This window comes from Rattus rattus, chromosome 8 (genome assembly GCF_011064425.1).
Source record: "Rattus rattus isolate New Zealand chromosome 8, Rrattus_CSIRO_v1, whole genome shotgun sequence".
Taxonomy (NCBI): Eukaryota; Metazoa; Chordata; class Mammalia; order Rodentia; family Muridae; genus Rattus; species Rattus rattus.
In genome coordinates, this window is record NC_046161.1 from 87,386,597 (window position 1) to 87,408,053 (window position 21,457).

At 36.5% G+C, this 21,457-nt stretch overlaps 1 protein-coding gene across 1 annotated transcript in view; it reads left to right on the forward strand.

Annotated features, from left to right (window-relative positions):
* Atr (ATR serine/threonine kinase) overlaps nt 1-16,574 on the forward strand; it is an 88,208-nt gene extending 71,634 nt beyond the window's left edge. Inside the window, exons 39-47 of the mRNA XM_032909981.1 lie at nt 454-588; nt 2,309-2,509; nt 3,948-4,091; nt 5,657-5,807; nt 9,613-9,769; nt 9,896-10,049; nt 11,001-11,152; nt 15,523-15,628; nt 16,377-16,574. Coding sequence (XP_032765872.1) covers nt 454-588; nt 2,309-2,509; nt 3,948-4,091; nt 5,657-5,807; nt 9,613-9,769; nt 9,896-10,049; nt 11,001-11,152; nt 15,523-15,628; nt 16,377-16,550 — 1,374 coding nt within the window. The 3' untranslated portion in view covers nt 16,551-16,574. The remainder of the gene's footprint in view (nt 1-453; nt 589-2,308; nt 2,510-3,947; nt 4,092-5,656; nt 5,808-9,612; nt 9,770-9,895; nt 10,050-11,000; nt 11,153-15,522; nt 15,629-16,376) is intronic.
* Nucleotides 16,575-21,457: the final 4,883 nt, after the last annotated feature.

Below are 21,457 nucleotides of genomic sequence, written 5' to 3' on the forward strand. Positions count from 1 at the left end.
ATTCAGACTATTTGTTAACTTTTTCTTGTAACTTTTTATGTACTTTTCTAATCCTATTTTAACAGTAAATTTTAATTAAGTTGACAATTATATTTTTACTTAAATATTAGATGATTAAATAACTTTAGTATTAGATAAATTATATAATATTCTTTGACAACACATTTTTGTAATTGGACAAAATTATAAAAATAGCTAACCGTTAGTTCATTAAAGTTTTGTTTTATTTTCCTTCTGTTCTGTTGTGCTACGTCTCAAAATATTGGATTGTTTCATCAATGAAGATCCTATCAAAAGTATTCACAGGCTGTAGGATTAAAATGGTGTTATCAAATTGATTTCCTAGACGCTTATGTTATAAACTCACATCTTAAATAGTCTTTTAAATTGATTCTTGCCAATCAGCTTTCCTATATAATTGTATTTAATCCCCACCCCTTTTTTGATTGACAGTCTTCTTATCCCATGCGTGTGAACAGATGCAAGGAAATTCTTACAAAAGCTATCCATATGAAAAAGTCTTTAGAAAAGTTTGTCGGAGATGCAACTCGCCTAACAGACAAGCTACTAGAGTTATGCAACAAATCGGTAAGTTCAGATCTTAGTGCTCAGCAAGCCATGTGAGATAATATACAGAAGAGTTATATAGAAACTGGTTTGTGAGTTATGCTGTTATGTTTCATTAAAGTTTTAAGTACATCAGTATACACATACCAAAATATATCAAATGGTATATTTTAAATATATATCTTTGTATCTTTTTCCCCCGACCCCTCTTCTTCATATGCTAGAGATTGAACCAGAAACCTAATCTTGCTAAACAAGGACTTTACCACTGAGATATACCTCTACCCCCTGTATGATTTACCTTAATAATTCTGTTGTTTTAATTTGTAACATATGTCCCCCTTTCATATATCCTCAATGTTTCTGAATTTCCCTGAAAGTATATTTTAATAGTTATCAGTAGTTTTAAGTAAAAAATATTAAATCAACTATATAAAATAATATAAATAAATATAAAATATATTTAAAATGCATTAAAAGAGTCTTTGATTATATTGTCATATCCTTAAGTTTTGAAAACTTGCATGTCAGTCTACGTATCGGATAGGAAAATGAATGGAGAGTTTTTTCTTGGTTAATTGATTCCCTTTAAATAGTGTTAGATATCAAACCCAAGACTTTATCCATAGTAGGCAAGTACTTGATTCATGAACCCTTGATTTTCATTTTTTCAAGGTATATTTCAATGCATAGGCATTGTGATGAAGGAACAAAGATGACTAGTAGAAATCTGTCTGGAATTGCTGGTACATTTGTAAGGAAGTAAGCAGTGGCTATCATCTGGAGTAGTAGTAATTATTTTCAATATGCTTGTGACTGAAGTAGGAAGGTAGATAAAGCAGTAAATCACTGTTCTATGTTAGGATTGGGGGGGAAGCTAAATGTAGGAGATAAAAGTATATGGGGTGATTATTAAAGGGAAAGGTTCTTCATCAGGTAAATAGCTTCATTTGACAATCAAAATCCAGTAACCATTTCTAGGTAAAAAGATAAAGGTTACCCTATTTTTTCCCTTCCTTTCATGAATAACCTATTCTCAAAAGCATAACCTTTCATTATTTCCATTAATTGTATTTGACCTCCGATGTACTTAACACTAGGAAAAATGTACTTATTGGATGCTGGCCCTATAAGTGCTTTACATGTTCAGGTGCTTAGTTCTTTATCTGAAACCTTAATTTTTTTTATCCTAACTACACTTAGGAATTCAGTTTTTTTCTCATTTTAAAAATATTCATACTTACATTGGCTATTCTAACTAATGGTAATGTATCAGAATATCCAATAATCAAACACACATAGCATTCATCTTTACATTAAGAAATTCAGGATCGGGGTTGGGGATTTAGCTCAGTAGTAGAGTGCTTGCCTAGCAACCGCAAGGCCCTGGGTTCGGTCCCCAGCTCCGGAAAAAAAAAAGAAATTCAGTATCATCTTGTTGTTAAATGAGGTTTGGTAACCAAAAAGAGTTATCTACAGATTTTCTCATGTCTGATAATAGATCTCTGGTTTCTACTATCTCCTCTGGTCATTAAATACTCCTGTGATAGAGGAACATTATTTATAAGGTAAAAGATTTAAATGAGAAGATTAAAGATACTTAGGACATTGCACACTGTTGAATAATTGAGGTTGTGAAAGTAAAATGTTTCCTGTAATTAAAGTTCTGTAATTCAAGGTTAACTCAGAAAAATTGAAATATGCTGTTTGTTTGTTTGTTTGTTTGTTTGTTTGTTTTTAGGTTGATGGAAGTAATTCTACATTGAGCATGAGCACTCACTTTAAAATGCTTAAAAAGCTGGTAGAAGACCCAACATTTAGTGAAATCCTCATTCCTTTGCAGTCAGTCATGATACCTACTCTTCCATCAATTCTGGGTGCCCATGCTAATCATGACCCCTTTCCTGGGCATTGGGCCTATCTTGCAGGCTTCGACGATGTGGTAAACTTCAGTTTTATATAACTATAATAGAATTTTTAAATGTAGTTACCTTCAAATTAAATGTAGAGAAGTGAAACTGTCTTTACTGTAGTACAAAGCTAACTGATACGGAATCATAACAAGCCTAACATTTTGATCTTCACATGCTTTTATTTCACGATGACTATTTTCTCATTATTGTATTTTCCTATATTTTCTTTTGTCTTAGAAAAATGGAGAGCAAATGAGCAAAATACGTGTTTATTTTTTTCTTATGAGGAAACAAGATTCAGATTACTTGTTATTCTCTATGTGTGCATGAATTAATATGTGTGTGTGCCATATCCACAGGAGGTCAGAAAATAATCTCAAGTCGGTCCTCACCTTCTACTTTGTTTCAGACAGAGTTTCAAGCTAGCTGGCCATTGGCTTCCAAAATTCTTCTCTCTCATTATAAAGCGCTGTATTCCACGCATGCTCCAAACTCAGTTCCTCACACCAGTGCAGCAGCTCCACTAACTGAACATTTCCTCGGCCCATCCCTCTTTTTTAAAATGCACCGCTAGGAGTGAGCCTGTGGCCTCTTACCTGCCAGGCGTCCCTTTTCTTCTGTCCCACATCCCTACTTGTGAAACATGGCTGTAAATGTATGCTTATTTTAAGGAAATAGTCCTAAGGAAACGCTTTTAAAGACTCCATATTTAGTCTATAGTTTCTATGACTTAAGGACATTTTAAAACATTTTTAGAACCACTTACATTGTACACTATTACAATCATGTTGTGTTTTTAACCTAAGCAGTAATTTTTAGCTTAATTACATCATGAGGTAGGCTTCATTTTGGAGAAGTTTCTTTTTCAAAAACAAAGTACTTTCTTTTTTTTTTTTTTTTTTTTTGGTTTTTTTTTTCGGAGCTGGGGACTGAACCCAGGGCCTTGCGCTTCCTATGCAAGCGCTCTACCACTGAGCTAAATCCCCAACCCCAACAAAGTACTTTCAATTGATAAACTTGTTCTTTGAAATTTTTATATATTTATATGATGTATTTTGATAATACTCTTCCAATATTATGATAAACATTTTTATTATGTAAGATTTTGTGACAATATTATGATAAACATTTTTATTATGTAAGATTTTATTATGTAAGATTTCTAAGGACTACCTGAATATGCATGTGTAAGTATTTGTTTGACTGACAAAGTCAGGGTTTGTTGGGTTTTTTGTTTGTTTGTTTGTTTGTTCACTTCCTGTATAGTTCTAATGTTTAAGAAAGTGTGTCCCTATTCATAGACGTTAATTTTTAGCTTCTAGATAACCAAGGTAAAAGAACATTTTAAAATACAAATTTACTACATACTCCTACTTACTCTTTCTTATGATGCATAACTCAATATAATATTCAAATTTAACAAAGAATTTCAGTCTTGTCTTAACTATAACACTCATTATTTTTTAGGTAGAAATTCTTTCTTCTCTTCAGAAACCAAAGAAAATCTCCTTAAAGGGCTCAGATGGAAAATTCTATATCATGATGTGTAAACCAAAAGATGACTTGAGAAAAGACTGTAGACTAATGGAATTTAATTCTTTGATTAACAAGGTTGGAAACAGTTTGCTTTTTAAAGATTTGTTTATATTATTTTCAGTGTGTGTGTGTGTGTGTGTGTGTGTGTGTGTGTGTGTGTGTCTGCATCTCTATGCACTATGCACGTGTGTACAGGAGCCTGCTAAGTCCGAGGCATGAGACTCCCTGGAGCTTTAGTCTGATGACTGTGCACCACCTGAGATCGGTCCTGAGAACCACATCTCAGTCTGCAAGAAGAACAGCAGTGCCTGACCTGCTGTGCCGTCTATCCAACCTCATTGCTTTTATTTTAGAATTAGGAAAATAATCGTCATAGTCATGTGGACTTCTTAATAGGCAGATAGATTACCGTTGAAATGGAATGTATCTCTTAATTTTTATTTTTGTGATAAAATGTACATACTATCATTTAAATCAGTTTTCAGTGTCATTGAATGTATTCTCATTGTTTATCTTATTGTCCATTACGAATGCTTGAGTTTCTTCCACCTGATACTTTGAATGAGTAAACCAATATTTGTTCAAGTCCCTCTTATCAGATTTTTGGATATATTCATAGATTTAAATTGTCTCCTTTACTTAATGTTTAACAATTATTTTATTTTTAAGGGATGTAAGACATTAATGAAGGAAAATATTTTCTACTTAATGGCTTTATATAAAGCACTCTATTACTTATCCAGAACCCAAGGTTTCTGTTTCAAAGCTAGAAAAAAAAAAATGGGTTCTGTTTTCACGATGTCACTGTTTAAAAGTAATCATTAGCATTGATTTTATTCTGTTAGTAAGTGCTTGCCATCTGACTCAAAGAAATATGGGAAGTCTAATTTAAGGCTTATTTTATTAGCTAGGAGTGGTGGTGGTAGCACCATTTAAGGGACTCAATCAGGAAGGTTTCAAGCATAGTTAGGCTTCAAAGAATCATCTTCAGGGAAAAAATAATTTTTCTGTGCAGAAGTCACAGATCTCTGTGTTAAAAAAGAAAGAAAGAAAGTCAAGCAAATATATCATTATATGTAAGCCGAAAATGACTTGAGAAAGGATTGAACTAATGGAATTCATTTTTATTAGTAAGTTTTGTAAGCAAGACCCAGTCTCAGAATTAAAGGTTAATTATATCTATTTATACATATACGTACATGCATTACTGGTTTGGGCTTGTTTTTGGTAGATAGTATGATTCCTTATGAAATTTTTCAGAGAGGAAAGTAAAATAGCAATTCTTAGATAAAATGAAACATCAGTCTCTGCTTAAGTACTTATCGATAGTTAATCATGATCTATAATGCAGTAGAAAAGAAGACAATAGCGTTTTGTCATTGATGTGGTTATAAATACTGCTTTTCAAATGTAGTATTCTGTTAAATGCATAGTAGAGAGCTAAGAAGAAGCTATTGTACAAGGCATTTTAGGGTTTAAAGGAGAATAGGTACATGATCCCATAGCTTCCTCCTCTAACTTTTAGAATCATTCATTACAGGCTGCCATCAGCGCATATCCTAGGAAAGAACAATATTTAGATATACCATTTGACATAATAGGAATCTGAATTCTATTTTTTATTTCTATGTTTTCCATAGAGCTTAAGAAAAGATGCAGAATCACGTCGAAGAGAACTTCATATCCGAACATATGCAGTTATTCCACTGAATGATGAGTGTGGGATTATTGAATGGGTGAACAACACTGCTGGCTTGAGACCTATTCTGACCAAACTATACAAAGAAAAGGGTATTGTAGTTATTCTTATGATAGAAGCATATACTGAGGTTGCTAGCTACAAACGTGTAATATGTATATAATAGTTTTTATCATATCAATGCACATATTTTACCTAAGCCTAGTAAAATTTATGTTGTATATACAGAAGCATGTAAGATCTTCTTTCTTCCCTTCCTTCCTTTGGACCCTTCTTTTTTTCAGTGCAAAAAAACTTTTGAGGTAGCTTACAAAAAAAGCTGAACATTCATTTTTCTGAAATATTTGTTAGCAATTCTGAAACTCATCTGCCTATAGAAATAAGCAAATATTCTATGAATAACAAAGTTAGTTTTCTGTCAGAGAAATGATTTTTGATTGGATTAGAACACTGTCCTAGCTTGGGATAACTTTAGAAAAAGTGATGTTGATCGTAATTAATTATAACCCATGAAATAAAATAAATGTACCCTCATACTTATATTATCAAATACTTTCAGAAACAGTAAGTAGGAAAAAATCTTTATTGTAGTAATATTGGAATGAATAAATGCAAGACTGAGGAAGTAGAATATTACGAACTAGCAAACACCGTAGTAATGGATATTATAGGCAGTGCTTATAAATGGGCTCTACCAGGCAGAGGTAGTTAACTATGGTGATGAGTGCCTGGAATCCCAGCACTCAGGAAGTTCAAGGCAGGAGGAACATGGGGTCAGTGTCAGCCATGGCTGCAGATGGTATCATGTCTCAACATTTTAAAAAGAAAAATTTAAGGCAAAAGTATGGTAAGAAGCAGGTCATTTATAGTAGTAAGTCCTTTCTCATAAGTGTATTAGTCAGGGTTCTCTAAAGTCACAGAACTTATGGAATGTATAGATTAAGGGAATTTATTGAAATCCAGTCCAACCAACTCAACAACAGGCAGCTGTGAATGGAAAGTCCAAGTTGCTCACTCCCACGAGGCTAGGTGATTCAGCTTGTTTTCTGTAGAAACTGGAGTCCTGAAGGAGTATATTTAACAGATGGCAAGTAAGTGCAAGCAGACGAGAAACACTCCCTCCCTTTCCCATTGTCCTATGTAGGCCTCCAGCAGATGGTATGGACCAGATTAAGGGGGTGTACCACCACACCTGGACCTAAGCTGTTCTCTACTTGGAACTTGCTCTGTCCCAGGCTGGCCTTGAACTCAGAGATCTGTTTGGCTCTGTCTCCTGGGATTAAAAGCATGTGCCACCATGCCTGGGCCTAAGCTTTTCATAGCCACTATGCCTCAAGAGCCAGATATCAAAAGCCTGTGTCTTCCAGCCTCAAGATCTGGATCACAGGTGTGCCCTCCATTTCAGGATTGTAGTTGATTCCAGATGTCAAGGTGACAACCAGGAGTAGCCATCACAATGAGATAACTGTTCATTGTGAACAGATAAAAAACATTGTAGGGGTTGGGGATTTAGCTCAGCGGTAAGGCCCTGGGTTCGATCCCCAGCTCCGAAAAAAAAAAAATTGTAACTTTATAAGAGAAAAAAATAACATCAAATTTCTATGTTGCTGCATAGCTATTTGTTGTTGGTTTTGTTTGTTTCCTTTTGATACAGACTCTCACTGTGTAGACTAGGATGGCTTCAGCCTCAGAGATCTGTCTGCATGTCTCTGCTTCCCAAATGCCCGGACCAGAGGTGGCTCTGCAAATACGCCCCTTCTTCTTAACATTTAAAAATTTATCTTTAACAATTCTATCATGTATATAATATATTTTAATCTTTCTCTTTATTATTTTTAATTGATATACATAAAAATGGCTGCAGAATGCATGTGGTGGTCAGAGATGACCTGGGTGTCAGTCCTCGCCTGCCTTGTTTGAGACAGAGGCTCTTGTCACGATGTAGGCCAGGCCTTAAGCTTTCAGAATTTCTCCAGTCTTTGCCTCCCATCTTGCTCTGGAAAAATTTGGATAATAAAATGGCACTTCTGTATCTGGCTTTACATGAGTTCTCAGGACCTGAAGTCAAATCTTCATGATTGCATGGCATTTTATAGACTGACCCCATCTCCATAGCATGCCTCTTTTTTCTTTTAAGATTTATCTATCGTATGTATAAGTACACTGTTACTCTCTTCAGACACACCAGAAAAGGGCATCGGATTCCATTACAGATGGTTGTGAGCCACCATGTGGTTGCTTGGAATTGAACTCAGGACCTCGGGAAGAGCAGTCAGTGCTCTTAACCGCTGAGCCATCTCTCCAGCCCTCTTTTTTTCCTAGTATAAGAATACAAGTTGTTGGATTATTGAATTCTAATTCCACCTTAATACACTCATCTTAAACTGGCTCTATCTGCAAAGATCATATTTCCAAATAGTGTTACATTCTGTAACATATTTTGGGGATGATTTGTTTTTTGGGTCTTGTTGTTGTTTGGAGACAAGTTCTATGTAGCCCTGGCTGTCCTTGAACTTAATATGTAGACCAGGCTGGCCTCATTCACAGATAACCTCTTGTCTCTGCCTCCTGGGTGCTGGAATTAAAGTCGCCCCCACCACTGCAGCTATTTAACAATTTTTTAATAAATTTAGTCCATAACAATAGTATTGATAAATTACTGGGATTGATAAATTGATAAAATGATAAATTGATAAATGGGAATTATACTAAGCATGTTATATAGATCTTTTTATTGTTAATTTACAAGCCAAATTATCTAAATAACTAGTTCAGGTTCACATGGCGAACAACCATCTTGAACTGAAAAAGACTCAATCAAATGTTAAGAACCCATCTTATAAATATGGTAGAATTATGCAATGAGTGAGGCTAAAAGTCTCAAACTATGAGCTTGTCCGTAGACTTTCGTATCTAGATGATTTTCAGACTAAGGTTTATTTTAAGATTTAGTAATATGCTAGAGCTGGGAGTGTTGGTGCAAGCTTTTATTCCCAGCACTTGGAAGATAGAGTCAGATGCATTTCAGTGAGTTTGAGGCTAGCCTGATCTGCAGAGTGAGTTCTAGGATAGCCAGAGCTACATAGTGAGACCTATCTCAAAACAAACAAACAAAGACTTAGTTACATGCCAGGCATAGGTAGATACCCTTTAATTCTAGCTCTTGGGAGAGAGAGGCAGGCAGGTCTCTTGAGTTTAAGTCAGTCTGGTCTACACAGTGAGTTCCAGGTTATCCAGAGCAACATAGTGAAACACTGCCTCACAGAAAGAAAAGACACTTGAGAACATATCGGATGTAATGGTACACACCTGTATATATCTGCATTCAGGATGCAGAGGAAGGAGAATTATTAAAAGTTCAAGACTGCCCTGTTTATAACATAAATTCCTAAACTCCAGAATAGCCCTGGCTATAGAGTGAGAGCTGGATTTAAATAACAGGAATAGTAGTAATCCATGAATTTCATAGACTCGCCTTACAGTAGATTATTTCAGAGTACCAATCTGTCCTCTTTACTAATAGCCGAACTTACCTCATTATGACATCCTGATCAAGAAAGTTTACTATAATTTTAGTAAGAGTGTTCCAGAGTGATGAATTATTCTGAACCTTATATTCTGGAGTTATTTGATAAAACATTGGGTCTGTTTGTTTGTTTGTTTGTTTGTTTACATTTTCAACAATTAGAGACAGTACTTTTAATAAGTATTAAAGAAAAATAGTAGGGTTTATTATTGTTATGCTGTCAAGTTATTACCATTAATATGCATAATTAGTATTTTTCTATTCTTGCTTTTCAGTTGGAACAAATGTTGACACTTTCTATTTTAACAAAATTATTTTTGCTTCTTTTTTCATTTGGCTGTGCGAACAATTAAAATCATTCTTCTCTGAAGGAGTGTATATGACAGGAAAGGAACTTCGTCAGTGTATGCTACCAAAATCAGCAGCTTTATCTGAAAAACTCAAAGTATTCCAAGAAATACTCCTGCCCAGGCACCCTCCTGTTTTTCATGAGTGGTTTCTAAGAACATTCCCTGATCCTACATCATGGCAAGTTACCAAGAATATTGTTATAGTTTAATGTTTCTTTTTAAATTTATTTATATATGTATATATATAAATTTTGTTTTTTAAAACCCTGGCACAAAGTATTTGACAAGCATTGTACTTCCTTAGGTACAGCAGTAGGTCCGCATACTGCCGTTCTACTGCGGTCATGTCAATGGTTGGCTATATCCTGGGGCTTGGAGACCGTCATGGTGAAAACATTCTTTTTGATTCTTTCACTGGTGAATGTGTACATGTAGACTTCAACTGTCTTTTTAATAAGGTATGACATGACTTTGTTTATTCCACATATTCCCTCAAATTTTCTTTCCACAACAACTGTTCTCCCTAGTTAGACCTTTTAGTCCTAGCTGCATAACAGAGTTTCTTGACTGGTTTTCATTAGTGGATCCTTTAGAAAAGCTATTAGGATGCAGAGAAGTTAGAAGAGTGATATATGAAAGGTATGGGCTTTAATTGCTGACTGAGTTCCTAGCTATGTGAACTTGGGCAAATCAGTAAATTTTACAGAGTTCCGTAAAGTTGGAATTGTTTCACATTTCTAAATTCGGCAGTATATAAGTCTGATCTAAGTTAAAGAAAAAGTCAAGAAAGGGTATAGTTCAGTAGAAACACTTACCAGTATGTGCTAGGTCCTGATTTCAAATAGTAATAACAGCTTCAACAAATAGTACCAGAGTGGGTTCTTTAAGAACTTCAATAATTTTCTCCTGTTAGAATTCTGGAGGAAGATTAGAAGGTCATTTCAGTTTTCATTGACCTGTCTTCTTCGGGTTGCCATTAGCTGTCATAGGAAGATGAAAAAGTCCATAGATTGAGCTAAAAAGAAATAAAAAGATAAATAAATGGTATAGATCAAACCATACAAAAGGAGAATTTCGGACAATAGACATGAGAATAGTTGTACATTATGTTATTGAGCGTGAATATTGAATGTAAATATGTTCTATAATAATATTGAGTATACTAAACTGGACAAAGTGAATCCATTCATCTAGATCTTATATCTAAGATTAAGCCATGTTTTCAAATTGCCCAAAAGCAAAGGCAGTATTATATGGCTTTTTTCAACAGATGCCTTTATATAAATTACATAAATATTTGGAGGATATTTTTTCTCTTTCCTAAGAGTCCAGACATGAAGTTCCAAACTCTTTGAGCAAAGGTTTTGTAAATTTATTACTACCATATAATAAAACCTTTTGTTTTTAAGGGAGAAACTTTTGAAGTTCCAGAAATTGTACCATTTCGACTGACTCATAATATGGTTAATGGAATGGGTCCTATGGGAACAGAGGGTCTGTTTCGAAGAGCATGTGAAGTTACACTGAGACTGATGAGGGATCAGCGCGAACCTTTAATGAGGTAATTATATGTCCTTTGTAAACAATCTACTAGTGACCTTGAAAGTAAATAGTGGTCTATTTAATACATTTTCTTTACATAGAAACCTCTCTGTGTTACTTAACGTATATATTTAGAAATAATAACTTAAGGCTTGGCATGATGGTTCACGCTTGTCATCCTAGCACTCAAGAGACAGAGGCAAGAAGAGATTGGGCGGGGGGAGGCAGGCAAAAAGTTCTAGGCCATCCTGGTCTACATACTGAGTTCTGGTCCAATCAGTGCTACATAGTGAGATCTATCACCTCCCACCCCACAAAAAATGCTTTTCTGAGGGTCTCAGTATAGTCCCATGATTATCATTCATTAGCATTCTTTAAGAAATGTTCCGCACCTGACACAGAACACTTCTGTGGATATTACCATTCTTCTCAACTCCTTCCTCCTTTCCACTTCCACTAATCCACTCCCTATCTCTGGATTTCCTACAGTGGGCATTTAATGTCAGTTTGATCATATAATTTGAGACTTTTTGTGTCTGTCTTCTTTCATGTAGCATAGTGGTTTCAAGGTTCATCATATATAAGAACTTCATTCATTTTAATTACCATGTAATGTTCTATTATATTAATGAGACCATGTTTTGTTTTACTCAACTATCACGTAATAGACATGTATAGTAATTCCACCTTTGGCCTATTATTGATAGCATGTTATGAACTTTATGCACAACCCCTATGTGCATGTATATTTTCAGTTCTTTTGTATATGCCTGTGAGTGGAACTTTGAGTCATGGTACTTTGAATAGCCTTCAAACTGTTTTCCAAAGCAGTTATAAAAACTATAATTCCATTAGTAATATGTATGAGATTCCATCCCTCCATGTCTTCACCAACACTGGCTATTATTTTAGCCATCCTATGGGATATGAAGTGAATGAAGTAATATTTCATTGTAGCTTTAATTTGCATTTTCCTAATGACCAGGAATGTTGAACATTGGCTCTTTTGTTCCCTTATTAACATTTGTATATCTTTTTTGCATAAATGACTATTTTTTTGCATAAATGACTATTAAAATCATTAGCATATTGTTTTGGTGCGGGTGTGTCTTACTGTATTATCTAGCCTGCCCTTAAACTCCTGGACTCAGTCTATCTTCCTGACCTAGCATCTCTAGTAGCTGGAAGTATATGGCAGGAAGGTACACTACTTTGCATACCTTCTTTGCCTGGTTTTTGATTGGGTTGTCTTTTATCCCTGAATTTTAAGAATTCTTATTCTGGATACAGAACCTTCTGACACACTGTTCAACAAAATTTTCTTTTTTTTTTTTTTTTTTTTCTTTTTTTTTTTCGGAGCTGGGGACTGAACCCAGGGCCTTGTGCTTTGCTAGGCAAGCGCTCCACCACTGAGCTAAATCCCCAACCCCAAAATTTTCTAATTTTTTTAATTTAAAAAAAATTTATGTTCATGGGTATCTGTGTACATGTATGCCTGGTACCTGTGAAGGCCAGAAAAGGGTGTTTGATCCCTTAGAATTGGAGTCAGAGACAGTTAAGAGCTGCCACGATGGTACTCACCAGCCCCTATTTTCTCCCGCTTTGACAATGCCCTTTCAGTCATTGGTTCTGGAGGTTGAACTCAGGGCCTTCAGTGTGTTAGATACACACTTAAGCACACACTACCACCTGCCTATATCTCTTGCCAAAGTCTTAATTTTGTTAAAGTCATAATTTATTTATTAGTGCGAGTTACTACATAGCCTTGACCAAACTGGAACTTACTATATAGATTGGACTGGTCTTGAACTCGCAGAGATCCTCTGCCTCCCTAAGTGCAGAGGTGGATTTATAGGAATATATCACCACACTTGGCTACCATTTGCTTATAAGACTTTTTCCAACATTTAATTGTGCTAACTTTTTATTTAAATGGTCAGTTGGTTTTCATTAATTCTAATGAGTTATATGTTAATGTGCCATCTATCCAACCACTGTCTTAATGACTATCTTTATAACAAATTTTGAAATCAGGAAGAGCAGTCTAATTCCTTCTTTATCAAGATTTCTTAACTTGCTTGAGTCCTTCACATTTCCTTGTGAATTTTAAAACCACCAATTACTCCAAGAAGCTAACTTGGATTTAGATAGGAATGACAGTGAATTTGTAGTTATATTTGTGTGTAGTACCATCTTAACAACATTATTTTCTGAACTGTAAATGTTTTTCTATTTAATATTAGTTTCTTGAGACTAAGTTTTGTAGTTTTAAATGTACAAGTCTTAACTTTAAAGATACTTTCCTGAAGATAGAGGGATGGCTCAGTGGTTAACACATATGCTCTTGCATGTATAGGACCCAAATTTGAATTCCAGTCACCCATGTCGGACAGCTCACAACTGCCTGTCACTCCAGCTCCAGAGGATCAGGGGGATTGGATGCCTCTGGCCTCCTTGGCCATTTGTACTCATGTGTGAACATACAGATGTTTTTGTTAAGAGTTTCTTAGCTGGGAGATGGTTCAGTCCATAAAGCACTGCCACACGAGTGTGAGGATCTGAGTTCAGCTCTCCAGAATCCATGTAAAAGCTGGTGTTGTGGCAGCCATCTGTAATCCTCTCCACAGTGAGTGGGAAGGGGAGACAGACAGATGACTGCAGTTTGCTAGCCAGGTAGTCTGACCTACATAGCAAAGTCGGCCAATGAGAGATCCTGTCTAGGACAAAAAGTGGAAGGCACCTTAAGGACAACCCATGAGGTTTCCTCTGCCCTCCACCCATTGGTCCAGCATAATTTTTCTGTCAATTTTGTTTCTAGTTCTGATTGCTAATTTATAGAAGTGCAGCTGCTCTTGTCCTGAGGTCTCCTGGGTGTTATTTGCTCTGAGTAGTTACTTTAGTGGATACCTAAAGGTTTTCTTTCCCTCTGCAACAGCAACTCAGTTGCATATATCACTTTACTGTTTCTTTTCAAATTGTAATGCTCTTCCTTCCTCCCTTCCTTCCTTCCTTCCTTCCTTCCTTCCTTCCTTCCTTCCTCCCTCCCTCCCTCCCTTCCTTCCTTCCTTCCTTCCTTCCTTGGCTAATTGCTGGGTTTAATCAATATGTACAAGATGGAGCAAGGGGAATTTTGTTGATCTTGGAGATAAGTCAATCAGCCTTTCAGTTGTAATTTAATGTCAGCATCGTGGAGGTCAAACAAAGGTCAGCAACAGCTGGCTTCATTCATTGCTTTCCACTTATTTTCTGAGATACCGACCACTGACCTCCAGTCACCACCTGTACCTCCTCCTCAGTGGCTGAATTACAAACATGTACTGCTGTTTCTGGGTTTTTAAGTGGGTGCTGGAGATCTAAACTTGAGTCCTGATGCTTGCACAGCAAACATTTTGTCGATTTGATTCACCACCCCAGTGCAGAAAAGCAGATTTTTAAAGAATGTTCAAATCCTCTTACTTTTAAAAACAGAATTCTGACATTCTAACAGAATACTTTGTCAAACATAGATAAAGAAACACTCATTATGTTATGTGTCAGTAAGAGAGCCACACACACTTTTTTTCTAGAAAAGTCAGAAAATACCTTTTGAAGTGGCTCAAATCTTAAATCATTAAACAAGTACAGAAGAAAAGTATTCTGAGAAGTAAAAGAATATGAGTTTTATGATGGACATTTTTTAAAAGAAATGAAGAGGAAATGAAAGCATTCATTCTGCACTGCAGAAATATCAGAGTTCCAGGCCATAAGTGAATGGTGTAGTGGGAGCAGTAGAGTTGAAGTGAGTAGGGAGACAGATTCTGAACCGGTCTGTATGTAAAACATGATGGCAGATGAGCAGCAGTTAGGGATGATCGTTTATTTCTTGTTCAGGGCACGTGTACAAATGACGTTTGTTACTGATTTAAGACTATAGACAAAGTAGGTAAAGACAATGAATTTTGTTTTGAAGATAATTTGATATGTTTGTAATATATCCAAACAAGTTTCCATAGGCAGTTAGAGTTGATGTCTAGAGCACAGAAAGATGTGGGATCTGTGTGGTAACTGAAGGTATTGAATATTCCTCGAAGACAGTAGAAAATGCATTAATAAATACTCATTTAACAGTTGAGAGTATATATCTTGAGATGTCACAGAATTTATCTTGCTCTCCTCAAAACATCTGAATCCCTTTTGACATTACCTCTCTACCTTTCCCTTACCTTGCTCCTATACTCACAAAATAATTTCACATAAGCTATCTGAAAATGTAGTATATTCCTGTGTCTCATGATAATACCTTTATCTTTCTGTTCTTCATTTAATCTACTTCTAAGCATTGATTTGTAAGATTTCTTTTTTGCAAAGGGAATGAATGTATTATTACTATATTATATGTTTCAATTTTAGTGTCTTAAAGACTTTTCTGCATGATCCTCTCGTGGAATGGAGTAAACCAGTGAAAGGACACTCCAAAGCACCACCGAATGAAACCGGGGAAGTTGTCAATGAGAAGGTTGGTAAAAGCTGCAGCTTGGCATGAGCTAATAGTGTCTCTCTCTTTATAAGAGAACTGATTCCAGATATTATCAGTGAACAAGAGAATTGATTACCTTGAAATCTAAAACTGGTTAAAACCTCAAGAGTTGACAGATATACTCTGAAGATTTCTTTTCTCCCCCAACCTCCTTTTTCAACCCAAGGCCTTGCATATGCTAAGTACATGCTTTAATTAATGTTAACAACCCCAGACTTCATCCTGCAATCCAAAATTATTTTCCTAATAACATCATTCTCAATTTTGCATTCTGATATGCTTTTTCTTAAGAGAGATGTAAAGAATCCCAAGTAATTACTTAAAATTCCATTACTGTGCACTTATATAAACTTACCAGCCATTAGAGCATTGCCACCATCGTTAGAATCATCACTAAAATATTTAAGAACTAACATTTCAAATAGGTTGCTTTCTGTTTGCTTTATTTTGTTCAATAGTGGAAGGGAATAGAACCCACTGCAGAACTACACCTCTTGCCCTCTGAAACAGATGTTTTAACTTATTACTTTCCTGGAATTAAGATGTGCAGAGTTACCTAGTGGTTTTTATAATGCACATCAAAGTGAGATCTCAAGTTAATTGTATTTGTTTCATTGCTACAAATGGGATATTGTTTTGTCAAACACTGCTAATATTAAGTAAGAAAAGTAGAAACTCCAAATTGTATTGGGTCTGTAGCCTTAATGACTTTCTGTATCTTTTTTAGGCTAAGACCCATGTTCTTGACATTGAACAACGACTACAAGGTGTAATCAAGACCCGGAATAGAGTAACAGGGCTGCCGTTATCTATTGAAGGACATGTGCATTATCTCATACAAGAAGCTACTGATGAAAACTTACTATGTCAGATGTACCTTGGTTGGACCCCATATATGTAAAATAAAATTATTTCAAAGAACATATTAATAATCTGAAATTCATGTGTTAGCAGTCAGTAGTTTGCTTTTCATTCTAATGTACAACATATATTTACTTGCGTTCTCAGAGTATTTCTCTGTGATTTTTTTTTTTTTTAACTCACGGGTTCAGTTATTAAACACTGCTTTTTTTTTTTTTTTTTTTTTTTTTTTTTTTTTTTTTATTAACTTGAGTATTTCTTATATACATTTCAAGTGTTATTCCCTTTCCGGTTTCGGGCAAACATCCCCCCCTCCCTTCCTTATGGATGTTCCCCTCCCAACCCCTCCCCCATTGCCGCCCTCCCCCAAAAAGTCTAGTTCACTGGGGGTTCAGTCTTAGCAGGACCAGGGCTTCCCCTTCCACTGGTGCTCTTACTAGGATATTCATTGCTACCTATGAGGTCAGAGTCCAGGGTCAGTCCATGTATAGTCTTTAGGTAGTGGCTAGTCCTGGAAGCTCTGGTTGCTTGGCATTGTTGTACATATGGGGTCTGTGAGCCCCTTCAAGCTCTTCCAGTTCTTTCTCTGATTCCTTCAACGGGGTCCTATTCTCAGTTCAGTGGTTTGCTGCTGGCATTCGCCTCTGTATTTGCTGTATTCTGGCTGTGTCTCTCAGGAGCGATCTACATCCGGCTCCTGTCGGTCTGCACTTCTTTGCTTCATCCATCCTGTCCAATTGGGTGGCTGTATATGCATGGGCCACATGCGAGGCAGACTCCGAATGGGTGCTCCCTCAGTCCCTGTTTTAATCTTTGCCTCTCTCTTCCCTGCCAAGGGTATTCTTTTTCCCCCTTTAAAGAAGGAGTGAAGCATCCACACCCTGATCATCCGTCCTGAGTTTCACTTGCCCTAGGCATCTAGGGTAATTCAAGCATTTGGGCTAATAGCCACTTATCAATGAGTGCATACCATGTATGTCTTTCTGTGATTGGGTTAGCTCACTCAGGATGATATTTTCCAGTTCCAACCATTTGCCTACGAATTTCATAAACTCGTTGTTTTTTGATAGCTGAGTAATATTCCATTGTGTAGATGTACCACATTTTCTGTATCCATTCCTCTGTTGAAGGGCATCTGGGTTCTTTCCAGCTTCTGGCTATTATAAATAAGGCTGCGATGAACATAGTGGAGCACGTAAACACTGCTTTCTTAGTACATGTTATGTAGTCCAACTAGAGACATAAAACATGTATTGTCGTGATCGAGAAAATATGTAATTGCAAGGAACCAGCCAACCTAGTTTCACTTTATACTTTATATCAATTTCCTCTTCAAAGCATTACCATAAGGCTTCATTTGAATAGCAATGAAGTTATATTGAATCCATGCTGTGGGCAGGAACTGGACTGCACGTGTATCCAGAGCTACCTCCTCTGCCCTGTAGGAAATGATAGCTTATCATTAAATTCACCTCATAAAGCTCTGTGTATATATGAAAATGTGATCAAAGAAGACAAACTAAATCAGCTGTGTAATTACTGGTGATGCTGAAGACTGAACCATTGAGCCACATCCTAACCCCAACACTCTGTACATTTAGACACCACACTGTTGTGTGCCACGGTACACAGGAGTTGTCATAGAGAACCAAAATTTAAAATTCTGTAAAATTTTTATATCTAAAGTTTTTAATGTGTTTAGATGTGTTCTGCATTTTCTTAAAAATTAAAATGAATAGAATTATAAAGTAATATATTTATTACAGTCAGATGGAAAACTGCTGAATAGAACTATGCCTTATTTTTTCCTATAAGTAAAAGTATAATGAGGTAAATCATAATGAGGCAGAAAGCATGAATGTGAAAATTGAACATACAGTTTCCTACTCAGATTTGATGCTAACACTTAAGGACAGGACAATTAAAAAATCTTTTTGTTAGATTGTGTTGGGGGCCTGCATCTGTGTCCTTTTTATCTATTTCAATTTGATTTTGGCATATTATTCACATAAGCATGGTTAATTAGTTGATTAGTTTGATTTTAATTAGTTGATTTAGTAAAGGATCATTTCAAACAAATATATACTTTGAACAAATTCCTTTCACACTTCCTGTTGTCCCCCTGCCTCAGTCTCTTTTGTTCCTTCAACAGTATTGTCTCTGCTTTCATATCACTTATACATACATGATTTAAGTAGCTATATAAAATCTAGGAACTATAGATGAAAGAAAATGTTATCTTTCTGAGACTGAGTTAATTTACTTAATATGTTTACCACTCGCATCCATTTTTCTACACAGGATATATAACTTCTTTATTAATGAAAAATGTGTATTTATGTATTATATTTTCTATATCCATTCCATATATATATTTTTTTTTAAAGAATCATTTTCTAAGTACAATGTGTGATGGTTGGTATATGCTTGGTCCAAGGAATAGCACTATTAGGAAGTATGGCCTTGTTGGAGTAGCTGTGTCACTGTGGACGTGGGCTTTAAGACCCTCAATGTAGCTCCCTGGAAGCCAGTCTTCTCCTGTTTGCCTTCAGAACAAGATGTAGAACTCTCAGCTCTTCCTACATCATGGCTGCCTAGACACTGCCATGCTCCTGCCTTAATGATAGTGGACTGAACCTCTGAACCTGTGTAAGCCAGCCCCAATTAAATGCTGTCCTTATAAGAGTTTCTTTGGTCTTGGTGTCTGTTCACAGCAGTAAAACCCTAACTAGGATACAATGCCAATCTAATCTTTTACATTCAGGTCAAGGTCAATATTAAATGCTTTATAATTTTCCAATCTGATTTTCATTTCCTATAGTGAAGTATTTTTTACAAATCTAACCTGTATAAAGACAATGAAATTTGGAAACATTTTAAGCAAAAGCTGGGTTGTACATGGGATATATTCTAGTGGGCTGCCTTGTCTGGACTAAGTGGGAAGGAAGCACCTAGCCCCACAGAGACTTGAAATGTCAGGGTTGAGGGAGAAAAAGAGGGGGAGATGGAAGAATTGTAGGAGAGGCGTGGCCAGGAGGGGGAGAGTCAGGATGTAATGTGAATAAGTTAAAGAAAAAATCTGGGTGTAGAGGGGCATACCTTCAATCTCAGTACCTGGGAATCAGAGGCAGGTGAATCTGAGTCCAAGACTAGACAATAGAGTTTCAGGACAGCCAATGCTACATAGAGACCCTGTCTCAAAAAAAGAAAAAAAAGAAAGAAAGAAGGAAAAAAGCAATATTCAGTGTGAATTTGTAGATATTAAGAGGGGAATGTGAATGAGTTTCTCAATACAATCCTTGCATAGAGACTGAAGTCACGTATATGGCAGGTTCTCTTGACTAAAGATGGATGTTGTCCAAGTACTAATCATGGAAGACAAGCAGTACCAAAGTTAAGACTCCGGTAACTTCTGAAGTACTTATTGTAAGTAATAATAATAATAAAACAGGAACAGAAATGTTGATAGTGGCTTTTGTCCTGTTTGGTTGAGGCACGTTCTCATGTAGGACAGATGAATCTGGAACTTAGGTGAGAATGACCTTGAACCCCTGATCTTCCTGCCTCCTCCTTTCAGGTGCTGATATTCAAACTTTCATGCCACACAGGTTTATGAGTTTGGAGGTTGAGATGGGCTTTCATATCACCCAAGATTTCCCTGAACTTGCTATGTATCTGATTTAACTTTTGATCCCCCTATGCCTCCTAAGTGACCACAATGGGCTTTTTTTGTTTTGTTTTGTTGGTTTCTTTTTTTGAAACCGGGTATCAATAATTGTGGGTGAGGGGAGTAACCCAAAGTCTAGAAATGTTGGGAAATTACCCTTTCCCATGATACACCTTACAGACCCAGACTGGAGGAAGCTTAACTAGAAGGAAGGCCCAAGTGTGGATACCTGAAACCCACTTCCAAGGGAACAAAATAATCATGGGAGGCGCAGGGAGGAAAGGAGAGGCAGGATCAGGTATTAGAACAAACAAGAGGGATGCCCGGAGGGCCGGGAGAATGAATCAAAATATGCAGTAGTAGAGGTTAGCAGGCAACGGGAACCTCTAGAAAGTCCCAGAGACCAGGGATGTGAAAGGCTACCAGGACTCAATGGAGATGATGTGAAATGTGAGATGGGGGTGGATGGCGGGTAGGGGAGCACCCTCTCAGAGTTGGGGGGAGGGGGTGAAAAATTCGGGGAGGGTGGACAAGGCAAGGTGGGCAACATTTGGAATGTAAGTAAAATAATTTAATAAAAGGAGAAAACTATAAAACTTAAAATAATAAAATTAGAAAATAAAAACTTCTGTAGTTTTACATTACTCAGAGAAAATAACTCCTCTCACAAACTAACCAGACCTTTTTAAGTTCGTGTTGAAAATAATGAATTTAACGATCCCAGGAGGGCAATCCCACAGTACAAAAATCAATGTCCAATACCTTTCTTACTTAGGGTTTCTACTGTTTTTATAAATACCATGATCAAAAGCAACTTAGAAGGAAAGGGTTTATTTAGCTTACACTTCCACATCACATACCATCATTAAAGGAACTTGAGGCAGGAAAAGAAGAACTATGGGGGAACGTTGCTTTCTTACATACCACCGGGCCAGAGGTGGCAGCAGCACACAATCAGATGGTCCCTCCCTCATTGATCATTAATCAAAATATCCCCACCGGCCAATCTGGAAGCAGCATTTTTCTCAGTTGAGGTTTCTCTTCCCAACTCTGCCATGACTCTGCCATGTTTGAAGTTAACATAAATCTAACCAACTGTCGCTTAAACGTTGTCATACCATCTGCAAGTCCACACCTCAATCAATTGGCATTTTAAACCTAAGTCACCTAATGAGCAGACCACGCCTCTTGCGCCGTCACCAACGAGTAAGGAAGAGCAGAGAGGCAGCGGGATAGATAGGACCCACCGCCCACCAGCGCCGTCCTGCCCCTCTAGGCCC